Source organism: Aphis gossypii, unplaced genomic scaffold (genome assembly GCF_020184175.1).
Source record: "Aphis gossypii isolate Hap1 unplaced genomic scaffold, ASM2018417v2 Contig00808, whole genome shotgun sequence".
Classification (NCBI taxonomy): Eukaryota; Metazoa; Arthropoda; class Insecta; order Hemiptera; family Aphididae; genus Aphis; species Aphis gossypii.
This window is the reverse complement of record NW_026083294.1, coordinates 22,577-45,870: the sequence shown is the minus strand read 5'-3', so window position 1 is coordinate 45,870 and position 23,294 is coordinate 22,577. Positions and strand designations below refer to the sequence as shown.

The 23,294-nt window shown below is 33.5% G+C and overlaps 3 protein-coding genes and 2 pseudogenes across 3 annotated transcripts; 1 reads left to right on the top strand and 4 right to left on the bottom strand.

The window, feature by feature from the left end:
* Positions 1-2,683: 2,683 nt before the first annotated feature.
* Positions 2,684-3,539, bottom strand: LOC114127294 (uncharacterized; annotated as a pseudogene).
* Positions 3,540-4,938: 1,399 nt separating this feature from the next.
* On the bottom strand, positions 4,939-7,584 carry LOC126555352 (uncharacterized). The gene is made up of 2 exons (XM_050210281.1): positions 7,180-7,584; positions 4,939-5,319 (listed from the first exon to the last, which is right to left on the bottom strand). Exons 1-2 carry the CDS (start codon positions 7,582-7,584, stop codon positions 4,939-4,941), a joined length of 786 nt encoding a protein of 261 aa, XP_050066238.1.
* Positions 7,585-12,841: 5,257 nt separating this feature from the next.
* Positions 12,842-13,573, top strand: LOC126555347 (zinc finger MYM-type protein 1-like). The gene is made up of 2 exons (XM_050210277.1): positions 12,842-13,138; positions 13,423-13,573. Exons 1-2 carry the CDS (start codon positions 12,995-12,997, stop codon positions 13,540-13,542), a joined length of 264 nt encoding a protein of 87 aa, XP_050066234.1. The 5' UTR covers positions 12,842-12,994; the 3' UTR covers positions 13,543-13,573.
* A 115-nt stretch (positions 13,574-13,688) lies between these two features.
* LOC126555351 (uncharacterized) lies at positions 13,689-18,077 on the bottom strand. Its single transcript, XM_050210280.1, has 2 exons — positions 16,641-18,077; positions 13,689-13,772 (listed from the first exon to the last, which is right to left on the bottom strand). The coding sequence occupies exons 1-2, from the start codon at positions 18,075-18,077 to the stop codon at positions 13,689-13,691; spliced, it is 1,521 nt and encodes a 506-aa protein (XP_050066237.1).
* Positions 18,078-20,036: 1,959 nt separating this feature from the next.
* On the bottom strand, positions 20,037-20,944 carry LOC126555350 (uncharacterized; annotated as a pseudogene).
* Positions 20,945-23,294: the final 2,350 nt, after the last annotated feature.

Here is a 23,294-nt window from a genome sequence, read left to right as displayed (position 1 = left end):
TTATCAATATTAAAATCTGTTTTAAAGTATTCGGATATATTGTTCGAGTTGATTTAAAATATTAGGTCTTACGATATTGATTTTTCTTGATACGGTTTCAAAAATCATCCACTCTAAATCTTGAATTGTCATAAGATCTCTTCTATTCAATAAAATTCTACATCCGCTTGTTCTTTAGACCACACGACTAATACATGCTCTCCTATATACCATACTTGTGATTCAAACCGATTCACATTCCAAAAAAGTGAATTTTTTCACAGCAGGATCGAGAATGTGGGATAAAATATTACCCATGATGAATAAATACGCTTCAAGAAGTCTGGAGAAATATTTACATACCGTGCCGGTGTAATAATTCGCAGCACAATATTAAATTTATCTTTTGGATCGAATCCGATGTTTAAGAACTTGCGATTTTCGTGGTCAATTGTGAAATTACTACAATCGATGAGTTCGGACGGCGATGAAGGTGCAACATATTTATACAAACGGTTCATTTCACTTATTGGCCCTGCCATATTAATACTGATAAAGTTAAACCGAGATTTACAACTTGACACTGTTAAAACAAAACTATGACTGAATATTAGTGCTTAATAATTAATCGTCATTAATATTATTATTATTATTATTATGAATGGTGGGGGATGATCGAGTTCTAGAAGTTAGGTGTTAACTAGTAGTGGGGATTAGTGGTGGGGCATATATTTTGTACGTATATAGATGTATAGATATAGGTATAAAGATAATGTGTACTACGAGATAACGGCTGAGCAGTGTACCGGTTGCGGCATCTATGGTGGGGCGGGAGGTGGTGTGACGGCGGCGTTCACCATGGCTGGGCAGAGAGGGGTGGTACGGGTGGTGGTACCTTGGGTGAGTGGTAGGTCGCGGGGGTGGCGGTGGCGGTGGCGGTGGTGGCCCCCCAGGGACCCAGTTACTACTTAGGCGTTAATGGAAATTCAACTATGTCAGTTTCCCTTGGTGCAGTGGCTTCGTTTTGTATGTCCTCCTGTTGTAATGACATTTCTTCCTCTTCTTTTTCGTCCGTGTACGTGTTTGTATAATTGAATAGATTATTTTGGTTAATTAAATAAGTTATTAGAATTATTAGTATTATTAGAATTAAACTCGAAAATAAGTAAAGTATGTAGTCGTTTACACTCTGTGTATAAAGTAAAGTGACTATGTCGGTTTACTACAGTACCGTAATTGTGGGTGAATAAAATCGGGTTTCGAAAAATGTAGAATATACCCTCTAAATCGTGAGAAGGTATTAAACATGTTGCCAGTAGAATATGATGACCCAGATGTTTCTGATCATATCAACAGTAGTTTAACAGAATTTTTAAAAACTATGAGAAGTACTGAAACAACAAATGTGCGTCAAAAGAGAAAAAAATTGAATGTTCAACCAGGACAAAGTGTTGAGGTTGTGAGGAGTTCTAACTCTGATCAATTTGATTCTTCCAGTATAGTTGACCAACCAGAAGATATTGTTGGTTCTATGATATCCCCAGCAGTAATTTCAGATGATAGCTCAGATGAACAAGATGATGGTGATGTAAATATTGAGACTTTACCACATGTTATAAAATACAATCAACGTTTTGACAATGTCCATCCTATTTATCAAATGACTGATGTAAAAGATGGAATGTGGTTACTAGTTAGTTTCGAGATCATATCAAAAAAAGCAACAACTAGTAAGAAAATTTATAAGTATTATGTTTGTAAAGTTATAAAATGTGATCATGGTGAGTTCATTGGTACATTTTTAAGAAACATCAACACAAGAGACCATTTTGGATTTATATATGGGTTCCCAAATGTTACAGACGAATTTACATTTAGTTTCTTCCAAATAGTTGGTAAGCTGAATAACCATGAACCATATAAAAGAGGTTTATTTAAATTTCAAGTTAACTACAAATCATTATAAGTATTTGTTATATAAATTGTACATTTGTACTTACCTATATTCTTAATACCAAGGTAGGTATGTTTAAAGTATCCAAAGAAGGTTTTACTTTAATAAGTTAATATAAGAAACATAAAGGCTATTAAATTCAAAGACTGAATTTATTATTATATTTGTTAAATTTTTTAAAATGTGTTTTGTAAGGTTTATAATTAATTAGTTAATATAAGAAACTTAAGAAGACTATTAAATTCAAAGACTGAATTATTATTTATTTGTTAAATAAAAAAAATACTGTGTGTTTAAAATAAAATATGTTTAAAATGTGTTTATCATAAAATAAAGGCTATAAGTAAGTTATTTGAACGCCTTTTTTTTTAAAAAAAATTCAAAATTATGTTTCTATTCAACCTCAAACAGTTGAATAACAAATTCTATGAAAACTAAGCAGCTGTTTTTTTTCACCCACACCTGCGGGTGAATAGAAACAGCGTACTTAAAAAAATATATAAAATCAAATTTTATAGTTGGATAATCGTTTAAAATTCTATCATGTAGTACACGGTGAGACCCAAATTTTTATGTAATTTACAACATTGTACATATTTTAGATCCAGAAATATAACACCTTAAAGGTGTAAACCTTGTTTCTATTCACCCACAATTACGGTATGATAACATAACACCTATTACAATAATCAAAAATTTGTTTGCATATACAAATTCATAAGTTTTTTCTAGTAAAAATGAATTAAGTAATTAATCTTGTTGATCTAATTTATTAAGTACATAAGTATATAAATTTTCAGTTAAATGTATAAATTTCCCGACTTCATTGATTAGGACGTATATTGGTAGAATATAATATAATTTGAAAATTTCGGGGATACATAGTGGTATTTTTATTGAAAATATCAATCTATCGTTCATTAGGTAAAGGTCTATATGTAATAATTTGTATATTTCTTGTATATAATTCATGTTGAATTTTATAGGGATTTGTAAATTTTCAAGTAGGATATTTTTTATTCGTTTTATTTCTGACAAAAACTGATCTGGAGTAATTATAATAACATCTAATTTATTGGTTTAAACGTTTGATATCATTCTTTGTAACCTTGTTAAAAATATATCTAATTCAATTATGTTATTTTCAATTAGGGATATTAATTTTAGAATAATAATTCGTGTTTTTTCATCTGCTTATTTAATATTTGTTTCGTTAATAGTTGTTTAAATTTTTTTCATATTTTTATCAAATAATAATTTGTTGTCCTTAAATGTTGTTATGGTTTCATTGAAATTTGTTATTGTACTCCTTAAAATAGAAACTTGGTCTTCAACTATGTATATCATATCTTTTTGATCATTCTCTAATTTGTTAATCGAACTATCATACCTTCGTACATCATCAGCGTCGGCAATACCGAACATCCACTGTAATGCCGAACCCCCAGTCTCTAATGATCGCCTAATCTTTTTGTTATGCCTAGCCATCTATCTAATACTCTGTATATCTATATTATATTTTTTTACATGATTCTCCAACTGATTTATGGTTATTTGGTAAGTGTTATTAATTGCAAATTAATTATTTTTTTTTAACATGCTGCTTACATCGATAAGGCTACTAATTAGATATTTAAAATCTATAAATGTATTTGTGGTCCAACTACTTTTACATAATTTACCTTGCCCTATTATCTCGTACTGTAATCCTGGACTATTGGTGGTAAGAGTGAGGTTAAAAAATACAGCGTCTTAGTTTTCACTGGAAATAATATGATTGAATAGCAACAACAGTGGCGTGACGAAGGACTATATTAAGGCACGTGCCTCAGTCTGAGGGGTGGTGGGTGTCCTGGGGTTCTTTCTTACATTAAGAAAAGATTTGCTCAGTTACCATACATAAAATGTAAATACTCGTAATTTTGATATTGGACAGTAGTGCAGACGTGTAGTACCTACTAACACTCGCCACACGGCACACAAATACACGATATAGATTATAAGTACAATTATTGTACAATTAATGTATAATAATGTCTATTATGTATAATATTATGATTAATTATTTTCTTTGGGCAACACTGATTAGCAATGTGAACCACTTGGTGTTTTTGTACCTAATGACTATAAATGATAACATACAATTTATTTATTTATTTGTTAACGGGCTGGGCCCTATACAACAGTTTAACATAATACAATAATATATAATTTAAATAATTAACACAATGACACAATTAAATTTTTATAAGATAATAATTCAGAATAATTAGTATAATAATGATAATAAAACAATATAAAAATATATAATAAATAATGTATCAGTTTTGATGAACGGTGCTCTCATTGGCCAGCCGCATCATGCGGTCTAACGGATTATTTCTGCCATAGTTGGTAGTGTGCGCAGGAACAACGAAAGGAATATGGTATCTAGTAGTACGGGAAGGAACTTTGAAATTGACTAACGAGAGAAGTGAGGGAGCATCTATACGACCATCAACCAGTTTATTCAGAAACTCTATGTTAGCGTTAACTCGCCTGTCAGCCAGTGAAATGAGGCTGAGTTCCTGCATAACTAAGAAATAGTCGTGGGGAGGATGATTTATTTTTAAGACAAAAGCTGCGCAAGATAAGAACCGTCTCTGAACACGTTCTAGTTGACAGGAGACAGATACCGTATAAGGGTCCCATAGGACCGATGAATACTAATAGTGAACGCACCAATGAGCAGTATAAAGTTTTAATGAAGAAGATAGATTGAACTCCTTTGAAATGCGCATTACAAACCCAAGCGTTTTTAAGGCTTTGCAGCATATCATTTCAGTGTGGGAGTGAAAGTTGAGATCGGAATTAAATATAATACCTAAGTCTTCTTACTACATACCGATGTTACACTTGAGCCATTGATGGAGTAAGTATAGTTAATAGGAAAGCGGTGTCTTAAAAATGACATGGAATGACATTTTTTACATTAAACTGAAGACCAATATTATTAAACCACGAGACTAGGTTGTTGAGATCATTTTGAGCATAGAGCAGTCAGATAAGTTTTCAATTTTCCTAAAGAGCTTCAAGTCGTCGGCAAACATGAGTAGTTCACAGTTTTCGACCATTTCTTTGATGCCATTTACATACAAAGAAAACAATATTGGAGATAAATGTCCTCCTTGAGGAACACCAGAAGAAACCTTTGAGATGGATGATTTGCATCCGAACACTTTTACCCACTGGACTCTGTCTGACAAATAAGATTTGAACCAAGACAACAATGGTTCACCGAACCCAGTTTTGTATAGGGTCTCGATTAAGCGGCCATGGTCGACTCTATCGAAGGCTTTAGTAAAGTCTGTGTAAATAACATCAACTTGGATGTGCTTTTCGACAGCCTTCAAAACAAAATCGTTAAAAACGATAAATTAGTAGTGGTCGAGCGACCAGGTCTAAATCCATGTTGCTCGTCGATTAGAATAGAGTTAATTGGCGATTGAATACTCTCAATACTAGAAGTTCAAACAGTTTGGATATGTGGCTCAAAATAGAGACAGGTCTATAATTTTTGACATCAGCCTTATCACCAGATTTAAAAATAGGAGTGACAGAGCTAATCTTGAAAGAAGAGGGAAAAATTCCGCTATCGATTGAACGTTTAAAAAGTAGCCACAGTGGAAAACATAATGAAGATTTCACATTGTATAAGAATATACCTGACAAGCCGTCGGGGCCTACCGACTTAACATTTTTTAGTGCGTCTAGACCAGCGTCCACATCATCGATGTTGAATGAGCAAGTGCTAGGTAGGTCATGGAACAAAAAAGGAGACGAAAGGTCATTAGACAAGGAGGAACATAGACTGTATTAAAGTAATGGTAAAATAAGTTAGAGACAGACTCTGAACCCGAGCTTTGTAAATTCTCATAATGTACTGAGTGGGGAATTTCGTTGCTAGATTTATTAACTCGGACAAAGTCCCAAAACGACCCGGGTTAGATTTCAGCATAGACTCAGTGCGAGACAAGAAGACAGTATGGCATCTCTTGTATTCTGTCTTGTAAGAGGCACGAAGTGCGGAAAATTCCGCATAATCAAGGGGACAGCGAGAAGCTTTAAACTTGACATGTGCCTTTTCTTGCTAAAAACAATATGTTTGAGATTTTTTGAAAACCATTTCGGGAATGTCGAAGGTATATAAGACACTTTCGGAACAAAGTTTAAAATGCAAAAGTGCAAGGCGTCATAAATTGCCTTAGCAGCTTCATCAACGTCGAGGGATATTATGGTCTCCAACCAATTAAATGAATTTAGGAATTCGCATATTTTTGAATAGGGAGCACGGCGGAAGTCATAATAATTATGGGAGCGATCAAGTAAAGAGGAGGGTTTATCTAACTTTATCATAATATCAAGAGCCGGGTGGTAGGGATCACAAGGTACTGCTGAAGTTACGGCTTTAGAGATATAGATACTGTTAACATTGGAGAACACAAGGTCCAAGACAACACCAAAAGAGTTTTGAATATCATTTAGCTGGAAAAAATTAAAGAACGCGAATGCATTGAACTCTGGGATTAGAAACCGTATTGTAAAGTAAACCAAAATCATCGTTGGACCATATAATATCTGGTAAATTGAAGTCACCACAAAAAATAAATACACATTCTGGATGAAGGAGAAGAACAGATTGTACAGTGGAAATAAAAGACTCGTAAGCAGAAAGCGGGCGGCAATGGGAGGAAAGTACACTGAGCACACTACATAGTTGATGTTATTAAAGCTAAGTTTAACAAATAGATGTTCAACATTAGTAGCTGGAGTGAAATTAAATTAGATACTATGTCACTACGAATGGCAATGAGAGCGCCACCACCTCTAGAAAAATTACTTGTTAAACTATTTCTATCACATCTATAAATGATATAGTTAGATAGACCAAGTTCACTATCATAGAAGCTGTCACATAGCCATGTTTCAGAGAAACAGATAAAAACATAATCAAAAACAGCGACATTACATTTTAAAATACTTAGCTTGGTTCTTAAACCGCGGCAATTTTGATAAAAACCTAAGAGAAAATGGTTACAAGTACATAAATCACTACATAAACAATAATCCTTATTATTATAATTATAAGCGTGTATATCAACAAGAGGAGCACAGGTAGGCGTACATGAAGAATTAGAAATTAGTTTTTGGAGTGTCGCTTAGAATCATCTCGGGCGTAAGACGACCCCAAAGCGTTTGACCATTACGCCATCAGGCCAGAATGTAGGTTCGAGGACATCATCAAGCTTCTCCGCAGGCAGGCGCACATGGAATGAAGAATATGATGGGTGTTTTGTCACTAATTTATTTATGGTCACATCTGAGTAGCTATTGAACAATTCAGATTCAAGCATAGTGGTCGTTACACATGGCTCAAGTCTTGAGACAAAGATATCAATATGCTTCCGCACCGGCACTGATGACAACTTGGAGGATACACTTTTATGAGAGCCAACGATAAATTTTGATTTTGTGGACGAGGATAGAGTAGTAGTCGATTGGATTGCAGGCTGTCTAGAATGAGTATCCGTATTCGGCTTGGAGAGTGAAGTAGTTGGTAGACTGTTTGAACCAGTATTCAAATTAGGAGAAGTGGTAACCTTAGCAGTCATATCGAGACGGTTTAGCTTATCATGTAACTTAGAGTTACTAAGTGCTACAGATTTCAGCTCATCGACAACGGATTGAAGAATAGTGGCCACATTTAATGAGTTCTCAGAAGATAACGAATTAGGGTTAGAAGAAGATCCTTTTAAGAATGTTGACAATTCCTCACTCAATTTCACACTGCAGGTAGTGATTGAGTAATAATGAAGTCAACGAGCATGCTTTTTGTCCACTTATTCAGCTCAATAGAAAGTAGATCATTACTTTGAGCCATTGCGTTAAACGACTAATAGTTTAACTAATAAGTAAATAATAAAAATTAATTAAAGTAAGACGCCTTTAAAAATGTAGATAGGCCAATTAAATTACACCCGACGCTAAAAGCAGCTTGAGTGTTGGCCTTGACACGTGCCGCGTTCTAATCAAGAAAAATTCAGACGCGGGACGCCGCTACTTATCGTTAGTCGATAAGCCGTAATTAACTGATAAAGTGAATTTTATTTGGTTTTACCTTTTCACGTTCACGTAGTATAACAGAATTAAAAAACTGACATTAAGTAAAGAAATATTAGGAAGACTGACTCAACAACGACACCAGTCATCCGCGCACTTTTTATAAACTTAACGAGCTTAAAAACATAAAAAACGGTCAATTATTTCCAAAGGAAACAGAAGGTGAACACGGAGCATAATTTTCCACTTATTATACATATATATGTGCACATATACAATTATCATTAACACTATATTATCTAAGTTTCTTATTAGTTATTTATAGAAATTGGTTACTGGTTAGTATTCAGTATTTCACAGTTCCCTAGTCCCTACGACTTACAATTTTTCCATTTTTCGTTAGCCGTTACTCGTTGCACTCGTTACAGTAATCACAATTAAAAATGCCTACTACATTTGTAAGTTGTGGTCGTGTTCGTGATGTAAGTTTTAATACAACTAATTGGCAAAGAAAAGACATGGAATGCTTGCAAAAAGCGAACGTCATCACAAAATTATAACACCGCGCACTAACAGAATTTTTGATTTCAAAAACACAAAAAAACTCATCAGGATAATAGTAAGTTTTTCAAATTTAATTACTGTTAATAAAAATAACCTCGAAATCATAAAATATGATGACCATGAAGGTGAAATATTGTTGTATAATATTATATATGATATGTTATGATTTTACATAATATAATTTATTAAATGTGTATTTTGAAATTTCAAATTGAAGAATTCAGTGAAAATATTGATGAATCATTACATAGTAAAAATAAAGGTATAGATTTCAAAAGTTGCCACTGAAGATACTTATCCTACAGATTAGTATTAATTATTTACAAATAAATATTGATTGTATAATTATTTTTTAAATCAAAGATTTCAGTAAAATTATTAAAGAAATACCTGCTAATAACGCTGTTTTAACAACAAACATCAGTAAAAAAAACAGAATCGATTGTAACAATAAAGGTAATATATTAGTATTAAAATGTTTGGATTTTACATAATATAATTTATTAAATGTGTATTTTGAAATTTCAAATTGAAGGATTCAGTGAAAATATCATTACATAAATATACAAGAATCATTACATAGTAAAAATGAAGGTATAAATTTAAGGTTGTCACTGAAGATACAAATCCTACAGGTTAGTGTAAATTTCAAATTTGTTGATAAGTATATATTATAAATAAATAGTGGATTCATAAATAAATTCTAATTATTCTATGGTAGTGTAGTTATAATTGAAATAAATATTCATATATCAACTTTAATACATTGTACTTACACTATAAATAGATTTTCACCATTGCTTATTTAGCTATAGAACCAAAGAATGCATTTTTATGGCTTAACTATTTTTATCTTGCAATTAATAATAATTTATACAAAAATTTACTTATGCTCAATTTATACAATGTTAATTTTAAATAGCATGTATTAATGACAAAATGATAAAGCTTTTTAGTTTTTATACATTTTATCATTTTTATGTTCATGAAAGACTGATCAACAATTTTATTTTTTTAATTTCTAAGAAGATTATCATATCTATTTAAAAGTTTCTTATTGTATTGGTTAGTTTATTATTTCATATTCTTGAAGTTCATTTGATTGAAATTATTGAGTATAAAATCATGTTAAAATGAATATTTATATTTTAGCTTTTATGATATTTTAACTACCTAGCTTTTAATATTCTAAATCTTGTATTGTTTGTAATATTTAGGAGATGTTTTTATTGATGCTTCTAATAACAACTTTTGCTTTGAAGAATATATGTCATAATGATCCAGCTCTTATTTCAGAAAATGCATCTTCTAATCAATTATCATATTTTGTTGAATTAGGACCATATCAGCCTAATCCTTTAGAATTAGAAAATAAAATATTTCCAAAAACTTTTGAAAAAAATGGTAAATTTCGCTCATTTCATGGAAGTTATTATTACAAAACAGTACTAAATCAAGCTCCTTGTAAACGCTGGTGGTTGTCTTATTCTCCTTCAAAAAATAAAATATTCTGTATTTCATACAAGTTGTTTGGGTTGCCAAAGGCGAAGAAAACTACTATTGTTTCAAATGGTTCTGGATATTGGAAAAATATTATTAGAATTATAGAAATCCATGAAATACTCCCAGATCATTTGCATTTTGAAATTAGTAGGAGCCTCTTCACAAAAAATCTTAGATTAGGTTTAAAGCTACCCTTGGTGCTTTCTGCAAATCGGCAAGTAGCTGAAAATAGGCAAGTAGTTACAATCATTATTGATGCACTTATATATACAGCACGGCAAAACATAGCTTTGAGGGGCCATGATGAAAGTAGAAAATCACTTAATAAAGGAATTTTTTTAGAATAAGTTGATTTATTAGCAAACTACCATGCACCATTACAAATACATCTTGATAAAATTAATGCATAATCTCATTCATCTTACCTTTCTTACCGCTATCAATGGGTTAAACTGTTTGGAGTGAGGTCTAACGTTTATCTATCAACATTTGGTGTTCCACAAGGTGGACACTTATCTCCACTCCTTTTCTCTTTATTTATCAATAGTGTGTCAAGTGTTCTATCCAATAGTCGTATTTTGTGTTTTGCAGATGATATTAAACTCTACTCTTGTGTATCCTCCATAGATGACTGTATGTTGTTACAGATTGATTTTGATTGGTTCACTGAATGGTTCAATACTCTAGGCTTATCCCTTAATGTTTCTAAGTGTAAGTCCATGACTTATACTAGAATTCGGTCCCCTGTCAAATATGAATATCATCTTGGGCCAACTGCTATTGCATGCTCTAATGGCAGTGTTACTGATCTTGGGTTTATTTTTACTAGTAATCTCGATCCGAGTCCCCACATTGAGCATATCTGTTGCAAGGCTTTTAAAACTTTAGGATTCGTATTGAGATTATGTAGAGACTTTCGGTTAGGCTTATCCTTTACGGTACTTTATTGTACTCTCGTACGCCCTATTTTAGAATATGGTGCCGTTATTTGGAATCCTCACGACAACAATGACTCTGTCAGGCTTGAAAGGGTTCAACGAAAATTCATGAAATATGCTGGATTTCGTTTGAATATCCCCTGTGAACTTCATAACTACGAACCAGTCGCTACTCAGTTAGGACTGGTTTCCTTGGCTGAGCGTAGGCGGCTGGCGGACATCAAATTTTTTAAAAATGTATTAGATGGAATTATCGACTCTTCTGAATTGCTTTCCTTAATTTGTTTTCGTGTTCCTCAACGTCCTTCCCGATCTGTTGCTCCTTTTTATGTCCCTTTCGCCTCCACAAATTATCTAAAAAATGAACCGATTTCGCGTATGATGAGTAATGCCAATGTTGACCCTTCGTGTCTACTTACTTTATAGCTGTTTTGTTTAACTATATACTACTTATCATAAGTTACATAATTGTATTAATGTGTATGAATGTAATGTGTAATTGTGTTAAAGGGTTATATCCCGTATATTTAATAATAAAAATAAAATAATAAAACAACCGTCTTACATTCATGTCAAATGTCACACAGAGTACCCTACTAGACATTTTAAAAGAACAAATACGTTCTTCTATAATAAATAAAATTAAAATGTCAAAAATGTTTTCTATTATAATTGATACTACCACTGATGTTGCCAATCTTGAACAATTCACTTTGATTGCTTTGATTGATGTTTTTGAAGGGGTTATTCAAGAAAAACTAATTTCTCTGGTAACAGCTGAAGATGGAACGGGAAGAGAATTATTTGAAATATTTTGTAATATTTCTGAAAAATATGATTTGAATTGGAAAGAACAATTATATGCTCAATCATATGACAGAGTAGCATCGATGCAAGGCGAATATTCTGGTCATTCCGCACATTGATTCAGCGAGAAAATCCAAGTGCAAAATACATATAGTGTTTTGCACATCGCTTAAATTTAGTTATCGTAGATACAGCTGATTCTAGTGTACACACTAGACAATTTCTTAGTGATCTTCAAGCATTAATTGGATTTATGAGAGCTAGAAAGAGAACATCGGAGTTTGTGAAGTAACAAAAACATTTATTCTACTGAAAGCATCCGTAGAATAAAATCATTTTCCACAACGAGATGGACTTCTCATGACCGTGTTATCATTGTTATTTTTGAAAAATATAAAGCATTATATGAAACTTTAGAATTTTTACTTAAGTCAACTGACAGAGTTACATCATCTGGTGCAAAACATTTTCTGAATGTAATATCATCGCATGATTTTGTTATAACAATGATATTATTAAGAACAATATTTTCAATTACAACACAACTATCCAACTGCTTACAATCGAAATCAGTAGACTTTATTGAAGCGCTGCGTTTAATCAATACTTCTAAAAAACAATTAGTTAAAATGAGAAGTGACAAAAAGTATGAGGAAATGGTAAATGAAGCAAAACAATTTGCTAATCATCACAATCTAACAGAGGTCGACTTCAAAGAATCTAGAAAACGTACTAAAAAAATTTTACCTGGAGAAAAAGCTTCAGATGAAGTACAGAGCTCGGCATTCGATAAGTATCGATGTCATACATACCTTACAGTTTTGGACAAAGTAATTACTTCAATTCAATCTCGATTCAATGACTCTAACAATATATTAAAAGATTTTACACTTTTATCACCTGAAAGATTAAGGACGTTTAAACCGATAATCAACATCTTCCACAAGAAAGTTTTACTGACCTAGTGGCTTGGTTACCAGAAATTGATAAAAATCAACTACGTAATAAGTACATTATTTTTTCTAAAAGTGTTGATGATCTTACATCAGGTATAGATTTACCTACTTTATTACATTGCCCAGAATCAATATCATCAAGTGAAGGTTGTGGAGAAGAAGAAAAAAATATAACTCAAGATGAATAAATTAATATGGCAAAAATTGGTGTTAGTACTATTCTTTATACATTGTCCAAGTATGACTTGTCAGCAGCGTTTCCCAATTTGTATATAGCATACAAATTCTTAGGGACTATACCAGTTACATCTGCATCTGCGGAAAGATCATTTTCCAAAGTAAGTTTGATTTGTGATTCTTCTGCTTAAAAATATAAATGTTTTCAATCTCTAAGCTTTTAATTAAAATTTATATATTTAATTGCCTATTGCTTTGTATTATAAAGATTTGGATTTTAAATCTTATTTTTCTTCTATGGGGTGAAAGTTTAAAATTTAATATTGAGTTTAAGATTTTTGTGAAGGTCTCATAGTATTTATAATAACTTATCTTATCAGAAATATACAATTACATTATTTTAAAAATTAAACTTATACCCAATTACAATTATTATTATTTTCAGGTTAAACTTATTAAGACACGCTTATGTTCTACAATGGGCCAAGGACGTTTGGGAAGCTTAATGTTTTTGAGCTGTGAGAGGGACATCAAAATTGACCATGAAGTCATGAAGAGACAATAACATTCTTGGGAAGAACATCTGATGTGTTAAATAAAGCATTATTATTTAAATGAAGAAATATATTTTATATTAAAAATGTTTTTTAATGTTTTTTGTGATGGGTGGGGTGGGTGGTGGGTCTGACAATATAACTTGTGCCTCATAACTTAATGTACTTCACCACGCCACTGAGCAACAATAATAGTATGGTATGACAAATCACATTCCAGACATCCATTTTTGTTGTAAATCTATGATAAATAAATTTTATAATATTATAAATACTAATACTTAACAAGGATTGAGGATTTCTAGTTGTTTCATATTTTTTTAGAAAGATCGTAGAAAAATCCTAGTGACTAACAAGTGTGTTTCATGACACTAGGATATAAAATTTTACTTAGCATATTTTTACATATGTTGTCATTATTTCTTATAAATGCATATTTGGCAATTTTTGGTACTTCTCTGTTATCCCTACTACCACTTTAATATGCGAATTTTGTAAAATGCTTTCTTATTACACACTAAATTTGTGATTCGATTTTACGAATGTACCGTGTAAATTGTAAGCATCGATCTATCATTGTTCAGGCTCTACGTTTATCAGTCAGTGAGTTACTCAAGTCATAATATTATAGTCATTCTGCTTACCGTTGCCAAGAGACTCTCTTATGATTATGAGAGCAGTATATTATTATCATGTAGGCAATCCACACGTGGTGGATTGCGGACCCCGCGAGATGTGTATAAGAAGTTTATAATTTCTAACACTTAAGTTTCAAAGTTATGTCATTTTTTTTATCAAAATAATTAATATAAGAATGATCTATGTTTATAATGTTACTAACTAATATTTATCTTGCTCGTTAAATATACCAACTCTATATGACTCAAACTTTGTTCAATTCATTATTTAATATTCGGTGGATTATGTTCTAGATTTATCTTAAGTTTTCTGTTGCCCGGAATAAAAATTCTGATTCGCTGAACTGCTGAAGTATATTATTATCATTTATCAGGTAGGCAATCTATCTGCGGTAGATCGCGGACCTAGTGCTGTTTGTATGTAAGTGTATGATTTAACTCTAATAAATATCAAAGTTATACCAAGTTTGACATAGTACGGTGGATTATATTAATCAATTAATACATAACCCTAACCCAACCTTAACGCACTAAAATCCGATGAGAGCGTCCAGCTCACCGATGATGCGTCTGGCAAAAAAATAATCAAGGTTATTGTAGTCACAACGTGCATTCACGCGATTGGCAAGTTTAATTTAATTTAAATTTAACTATTGCTGTGAATTTTAAATTTACTGTGGCCATTGACTTATTTCGCTAATTCTTATTTTTGTTGTTATGTTTTAACAAAATATAACATCAGGTCTATAACTATTATATTCAATCATAATCAATAGCGACCTTAATATAGTTTATTTTCTTGCTGAACAACTGCAGTGACAGTTGTTGTTGTTTTTTTACACCCAGATTCCGAACTTTTCTGGTGTATTTTCCTAAAATTGTATTACATAAGCACATTTTCCTGCGACCAATAAGAGGAATTATATTATATTATATTATATTCATATTATTAAATGGTTACCAAATGTTATCAAAATCCGTAACTCATTATATTAATTTTATATATTACCATAGCAACCACGAATAAATAAATATTATTCTCAAATCTTATAACCCCCATAGCAACCATTTATAAACAAAAATTTCTATCGTAAATCACTATATTCCTGTTTGAGCACATATTATTAATAATACATATTGAAAAAAAACTATCCTATCTTTTAAGTTGGACCAAATTACACGCGGTGTAAAAAATTTCATCAAAATCGGTTAAGTGGTTGTTTTCGCTGCGACAGAACTTACGATATATGCAGTTTTCTGCCGCAACTTGCGTAAGTGTGGTAGACAGGAACGGGTAACCAACTTATAACTATGTAATTATATCAAGCAAACTTCTACGAATTAATATATATAATATAACGAAATATCAATAATAATTATGATGCGGGGTTCCCCACAATAGTATAACAATATGACAAAGTGGTATAATTAAAAAACAATACAATATAATAACAACGATACCGAATAACTCAGCTACCGTAAGGATTTTGTACAACTTATAGTATAATCGTAGATGAGTATATGATTTTACAACAATATAAAACTAATACCGGACCGACGGACACCACGTGACTTTCCTCCAAGATGGCTTAGACCGGCAAAACTGACACGTCCGTGGCGCCAAAACTGTATGACCCGTGTGGCTTCTGAGTTCTGGACCTTAGCAACGTCAGCAGAAGATATGTGGCGGTCGGATACCCCACGAACGGGAGTTACCGTATAGGACGTATTTACCGGGTTCCGACTCGCACACAACACACGGTTAAGGCGCACTTTTGGTGACCACAGTCACGTCGCGAACTCGACAGACGCGAGGTGCAAAGACAAGTGTCCGTTGACCGCAAAGGAAAAAGCCGGTTCGCGCCGACAATGGCGACGAGTGCGATAAAAACGCACGGCGCGGGGGGGGGCAGAGGGTGCAACAGCTGTTGTCTGTCGGGTAGGTAACACTTGTTTTTAGGCGAGATTCTGCGACAAGCGCGCGAACATTGGCCAGGTTCGAACATCCTCCCCTTTGGGAGGCTTTGCCTCACATTGCTGGACTTCGGCGATGGTAGTAGTGGACCTTGAAGACACGGTAGAAGAGCACGGATTGAGTAACGTCTATCTGCTGATCCGATAATTATACACATTTTTTTTTTTACTAATTTAAACTCAAATACTCATCATACTAACAACATTACAAATAAAATACATAAATAAATAACCTCATACATAATTTCAGACACCTATAACAATAGTGCCGCTTACATAAATAATACACATTAAATTACATACAGGTACAAGTAATAAATTAATAAATAAATTAGAATAATAGAATAAATATAATAAAAAGATAGTCCCCAAGTAATATGGTCCCCCCCCCCAGGTGATTCAGTGAGCACAGTAGGAAAAGACAAAACAATAAAAATAATAAAAAAAACGATAAATAATGACGCCAGAAACGCGTTTGTCGACAAATCGGACACTACCTCCAGGTGCACAGCCTTAACGGTGAAACAAACGAATACAGATATGTATATTTTGACAATGCGGGACTTTCGGAGTCCAAGTTCGCGCATTTGTAAAGGTCCGGCGAAATCAATGCCGACACGGGCAAAAGGCCTACACTGTTGCACGCGGGAGGCGGGCAAATCTGCCATAAAGGGGTGCACTGGTTTTGCGTTTAATCGCACACACATCGTACAACTTGATACGACTTTATACAACACCAACCTGATCGAAACGATCCAATACTGTCGTAGTATAAGCGCTGCCATTACCTGGGGCCCTGAATGACACGTCAATCGATGCCATCTTTCACCTATCAATCGAGCTAAGTGTGACTCTTTAGCCAGTAATATGGGGTGCTTACACTCGTATGTTAACGTTGAATGTTTCAAGCGACCGCCTACACGTATCACCGAATCGCTATCAATAAAAGGTGACAATTTGGATAATGACCTCGATGACACGCGCGAGCTATGTGACAGTTCACGGCGCAGTACGGCAAAATGATCACGCTGCGATTCTAATATGGTAATACGGGTCGCGTAATCAAGCTCCGACTTAGATAGATACACGGATAGATCCTCAGACGGAAACCGACATGAAGTACGTTTACGAAATACGCGAAAGCGACTAATAAAACGGAAGACGCGCGCTGTCACTAGGATCAATCGATCAAACGACGAGAAAGATGCGAACCACTCGACGGGCACATCATCGGCACGGCCGGCGCAAACAACTGGTCGAGCTTCGGGTAACTCACATATATTTTTCGGCGGAGGACTTGGTTCCCAAAGTGACGTATCAGAATAGATTACGGGTGGTCCTTGCCAGTAAAGCGAAAAGTGCGCGAGTTCCGACGGCATAACGCCCCGCGACGCGCAATCGGCTGGGTTGTTGGAGGACTCTATGTAATGCCACTGGCACTTAGGTAGTATGTTGTGAACTTGATACACACGATTGGACACATAGGTTTTGAATGAATCGTGGGGAACCGTCAACCACGACAAGGCTATGGTCGAGTCGGACCACGCGTGAGTTTCGATTATATTTAATTGCGGCGCTAAAATATGACGCAAACGTCCTAACCACCGGGCCAGTAGTACCGTTGCACTCAGTTCTAGGCGCGGCACAGTTAACGTCTTTACTGGCGCTAATTTGGTTTTTGCTCCAAGTAGAAAAATACATTTATCCGACGGAGCGTCAATAATACGCACGTACGCTACGGCTGCGTACCCGAGCTGCGACGCGTCGAAAAACCCTAATAATAAGCATGGTGAACTTTGTCTCGTATTTACGTACCGCGGTACTCGAATAGTAAGTAACGATGCTAAGTCAGCGACGAAAGCGGCCCATTCCGCATGGATATCAACAGGGAGAGGCGAATCCCACGTTAACCCACTACTCCAGGTCCGTTGCATTATGGACTTCGCTAAAAAGATGGAGGGGGCGAAAAAACCTAACGGGTCAAATATACGCGCGACTAGTGACAATAAGCCTCTCTTTGTAAACACCGGCGTGTGATCAAGGCGGAGAGCACAACAAAATTCATCACGATCCGGATGCCACTCAATCCCTAACATTTTTGTGCTATATCTATCAGTTGTGTCGAATGGAAGCGGTCCCGACGAGCGACTATCGGCTGGAATTAAATTTAGAACAGATGACGTGTTGGACGACCATTTTTTTAATTCCATACCGGACATTTTTAAAACCATAATTAAGTTTGACTGGAGTCCAATAATAATAACAACGATACCGAATAACTCAGCTACCGTAAGGATTTTGTACAACTTATAGTATAAATGTAGATGAGTATATGATTTTACAACAATATAAAACTAATACCGGACCGACGGACACCACGTGACTTTCCTCCAAGATGGCTAGGACCGGCAAAACTGACACGTCCGTGGCGCCAAAACTGTATGACCCGTGTGGCTTCTGAGTTCTGGACCTCAGCAACGTCAGCAGAAGATATGTGGCGGTCGGATACCCCACGAACGGGAGTTACCGTATAAGAAGTATTTACCGGGTTCCGACTCGCACACAGCACACGGTTAAGGCGCACTTTTGGTGACCACAGTCACGTCGCGAACTCGACAGACGCGAGGTGCAAAGACAAGTGTCCGTTGACCGCAAAGAAAAAAAGCCGGTTTGCTCCGACAATGGCGACGAGTGCGATAAAATCGCACGGCGCGGGGGGCAGAGGGTGCAACAGCTGTTGTCTGTCGGGTAGGTAACACTTGTTTTTAGGCGAGATTCTGCGACAAGCGCGCGAACATTAACCAGGTTCGAACAGGTAAATTCATTATAATTTAATATGAATGTTAAAGACTGGCACCTAAATTTCCTAAATTAAATATGCATGTCTTATTTTTGTTCTGATTGTAGTTATGAAGTTAATTATTCTTATTCCATTTATTTATTTTTTAGTTTGACTGAAGTTGACTGTGGAAATACTGTGACACTCATTTCCTAGACAGATTTATTACCTATTGACGCTTTACCAGATGCATTAAACAAGTAATAGTAGTGGTACAATATGTGATCTACAAAATATATAAACACCTGGTCTTATTTATTTAATTTTGAAATGAGTCATTTTACATAATAATAATTATAGTTACACATCAAATGTTTATTTAAGATCACGAAGAAATCTTCTAGTATAGTTTATTTATTTGAGCAAATAGATCACCACTACCTACACCATTTTTATATGCACACCCTATTTATGATTTTGTGTTTTTTTTTTTAAATTTACTATTATAAGTAGTATATAAAATAAAAATTAATTAATTACATTGACTTTTTATAGTTTGGTTGAAATAGACCACAGTGGTCCGTCAATTCTTGTGGATTCTATACAAAGACTTCTATACTACACTAGATAAGTAACTTCTATATAATTTACATGGCTATGGGTGAAGCTGATAAGGTGGACAGCCGCCATTTTGTCGGTTGGCAAAATAATACCGGGCTAGTAGGGTTTATACTACGTTATATACAATATAAATCTAATTTGAGCGTAAATTTTAGATGAAAATATGATAGTTATGAATAATTCCCGGATGTTTATGAAATTGCATATTTTTATTTATTTATTCAATTCAATGATGACCTGGATATAAATTCAATTCATGTTCTACTCAGTAGAATCTACTGAATCAAATAATATTGTTATTTTGCATATTTTTTTGGTTTTGTATTTTAAATGTATATTTTTGAATTTCAGTTCATTTTTAAATTAAATGGTATTACTAACAGAAAATTAAATTGCTAATATATGAACAAAACATAAACAAATCAATTATAGATTTACTTAGGAAATAAAAACCATATTTTAAAGATAGGAAATAAATAAATAACAATGAAACTATCGAAACATACCAATTTATTTTTAAAATAAACTTATAAACCTTAGATTCTGCCTATTGGTTATGAAATAAAATTAATTTTGATAACATATGCCGTTTACCTACTTACAGTGGTTGCTGTTTTTAACTTTGCAGCATAGTGCAAACGGATTTTCAAGTAAAGTTTACAAATTAGTGTTACTAAATTAAGTTTATGGTTTTCTAAAAAACTATCATCTTCACAGCTCAAATTCTTAAAAATATTAGAATTAAACACATGGTTTTTAGTAATAATTATTATTTTAGAGATTAAGCAGGACTTTAATACACTTAAATTATTTGTAAGTTCGATCAAAGTAAATTCAACAAATGTGACTATTTTCATAACATCGACAGAACTTTTAATCAAACCACCTCTATTTTTTAAATCTACGAATACAGAAAATGAATTCCTATGACAATAACTATGTAAAGTTTGATCTTCTAAAAGGCTTTCTGCGCATGTTGTACAGTCAATTTTTTTAAATATTTTTTTTTACAATAAAACCACAAATGTAATACAGGACATTATCTTTTAAAACAACAAAACAACTGTCATCTAAATCTAGTTCTGTCAAGTTATCATCATCAAAGTTTTCTTTACATTCTGAACTATCAACTTTCTTTTTTGCCCATCGAATTTCAAATACACTTTCTGTACTTGTACTATCCATTAAAATACAGTTTGCAGAATAGGATGCAGATACTGAATTTTTTAATAACAATTTTTTCATAGCTGTTCGAAATTCAATCACATTTGGATTATTATTATATCCAGACCGTTGCCGAATTTTTGAAAAAAATATTTCAAGGTGATCCTGTGACAACTTGGAAGTCAGAAGATATTTATACTGAGTATTAAATAATAAATCTTCAGCTATGCATCTCATAGTTATTTTTAGATGTACGATAAAATTGTCATTTGTCGTTAATATAATAGTTTATGTCGTTGGTTTAGTGTGTGCAAAGACGCGATAGTGTAATGTTAATATTTTATTATTTATGGAATCAATAATGACGGCACCTTCAGATGTGCGGTTCAAACAGCGTGCTGTTATTGAATTTCTCGTTGCAGAAAATATGAAGCCAGTCGGTATTCATAGACGTCTGCTTGCGGTTTATGGAAATCAAACTCTCGATGTATGTTCTGTTCGTCGTTGGGCATTACGGGTAAAAGGTTCTGAAGTCGGAAAAGCGATTATTGCCGATCAGGATCGAAGTGGACGGCCGGTGACGGTTACTGATGAGGCCCATAAACAAAAAGTCGATGATTTGGTCCAGGGAAATCGGAGGATTAAACAATCAGAAATAGCAATAGCGTTGGGAATATCTAAAGAACGTGTCCAACACATTCTCTGCAAACTTGAATATCGAAAAATATGCGCAAGGTGGGTGCCCAAAATGCTGACGGAAGAAATGAAACAAAATCGCGTGGAAATTTGCCGCCAACTTCTTTTGCGTTATGACCGTGAAAGAGAAAATTTTTTAAATATTATTGTTACCGGAAATGAATCTTGGGTACATCATTATGACCCTGAAAATAAAAGACAGTCAATGGAATTTCGTCATAAGACTTCACCGGCCCCAATGAAGTTTAAAGTTCAAGCGTCAGCTGGGAAAGTCATGTTGACTGTGTTTTGGGATTCAAAAGGTGTGATCCACACTGAATACTTAGAGAAAGGATCAACAATAAATTGTATACGATACATAGAGACACTTAAAAGGCTGAAAAAAAGGATTAATCGTGTCAGACCAAATTTAACCAAACTTTTGATTCATCACGACAACGCGAGACCTCATTGCAGCCGTGCCACAATGACAGCAATTGAATCACTGGGATTTCAAGTCATTCCACATCCACCCTACAGCCCAGATTTGGCACCATGTGATTTTTTTCTGTTTCCTAAGCTTAAAGAACATCTCAAGGGTATAAAATTCAATTCTGACGAGAAAGTTAAAGCTGAAGTTAAACGATGGTTCAATGCTCAACCCGAAGAATTTTATTTGAACGGCATTTCTAATTAGTAAATCGTTGGCAAAAATGTATCGCCTTAGAAGGTAGTTATGTTGAAAAATAATAGTATGTAAATAAAAATCATTAAATTTACTATACGTGAGTTTTTCATTAATTATTCTATGTATAATACTTTTAAAACTACGCGTCAAGAGGCATTACTTATCAGCCCGCCCTCGTAAATACAGATTTTACAGCTACTGCCAATCCTATAAAAAAGTATATTATTCTACTAATTTAGTTAAATATTTTAAAATTGTAATTACAATGTATAAATATGATATAATATACTTATGCAGTAAGCATAAAACATAAATATTTCTAACTATAAAATATAGAAAAAATAACAAACCAATAACAAATGTTTTTCGTGGAGTTGAATAAATAGGAATACCTTTCACATCAGTGAGTTTTAACAAGTATTCTATTAGTGGTAAAATTACTTCCTTTTGCTTTCAACATTATTTTGATATAGAGGTTTCTTAAAGCCTTTTCCAAAAGGACTGCGGGTATTCAAAAAATCAAACAATCGGTCTATAGTACGTATGAACTTAATAGTTTCTTCAACTAAAATTAGAAATATAGAATTTCAACATTTTCAAAATTACATAGTTAGTAGGTTAGCCATCTATTGGTAACCTACTACTAATTACTTGATTATATGACTCACCATTTTTAAATTCGGGAACATTAAGACAATTTAATGCTTCTAGAACATCAGCTGTTGACGAGCTCAGTGTTTCGGCAGCTAATTTCACTTTCATAATGTTTTTACGCCAATCTATATGTGATGCGCTTATTTTGTTGGCAAAATTCAAACCCATTTTTTGTTGAGCTAAGAGTGATAAATAATATGAAATATAAATAAATATTAAAATAAATACTATTACTTTTATGTAACTCATCAATAAAATTCCAGTTTATAACACCATTTTCATTTTTAAAAACTTTGTACGTTGCTAGGGCATTTCTTGCCAATTTTAAATTATGGCAAGCATCAGGTATGTAATGAATCTAAATAAATAAACAGTATTATATTTAAATAAATAAATTATATTAGTTCAGATCACTTGTTATGAAACATATAAAATATAACCTTCCATTCAATTCCTGGAATATAAAATGATTCCTTTATTTCATCATAACTTCCAAAAAGTTTACAGCCTAAATGTGTCATTGTGGATAAATTAGAAGCTGTGCCATCGCAAGTAACTCCCCATACTTTA

What these genes read in the sequence shown, in the direction of transcription:
- LOC126555352 (XM_050210281.1), bottom strand. Translation starts at nt 7,584, where the DNA reads ATGACTGCTAAGGTTACCACTTCTCCTAATTTGAATACTGGTTCAAAC. An exon ending in CTACATTCTGGCCTGATGGC is followed by an intron (nt 5,320 to 7,179) that starts GTAATGGTCAAA and finishes TTTGTTTTGAAG; the next exon opens with GCTGTCGAAAAGCACATCCA.
- LOC126555347 (XM_050210277.1), top strand. Translation starts at nt 12,995, where the DNA reads ATGGCAAAAATTGGTGTTAGTACTATTCTTTATACATTGTCCAAGTAT. An exon ending in CGGAAAGATCATTTTCCAAA is followed by an intron (nt 13,139 to 13,422) that starts GTAAGTTTGATT and finishes TATTATTTTCAG; the next exon opens with GTTAAACTTATTAAGACACG.
- LOC126555351 (XM_050210280.1), bottom strand. Translation starts at nt 18,077, where the DNA reads ATGCAACGGACCTGGAGTAGTGGGTTAACGTGGGATTCGCCTCTCCCT. An exon ending in TTAAGGCTGTGCACCTGGAG is followed by an intron (nt 13,773 to 16,640) that starts GTAGTGTCCGAT and finishes TATTTATCATAG; the next exon opens with ATTTACAACAAAAATGGATG.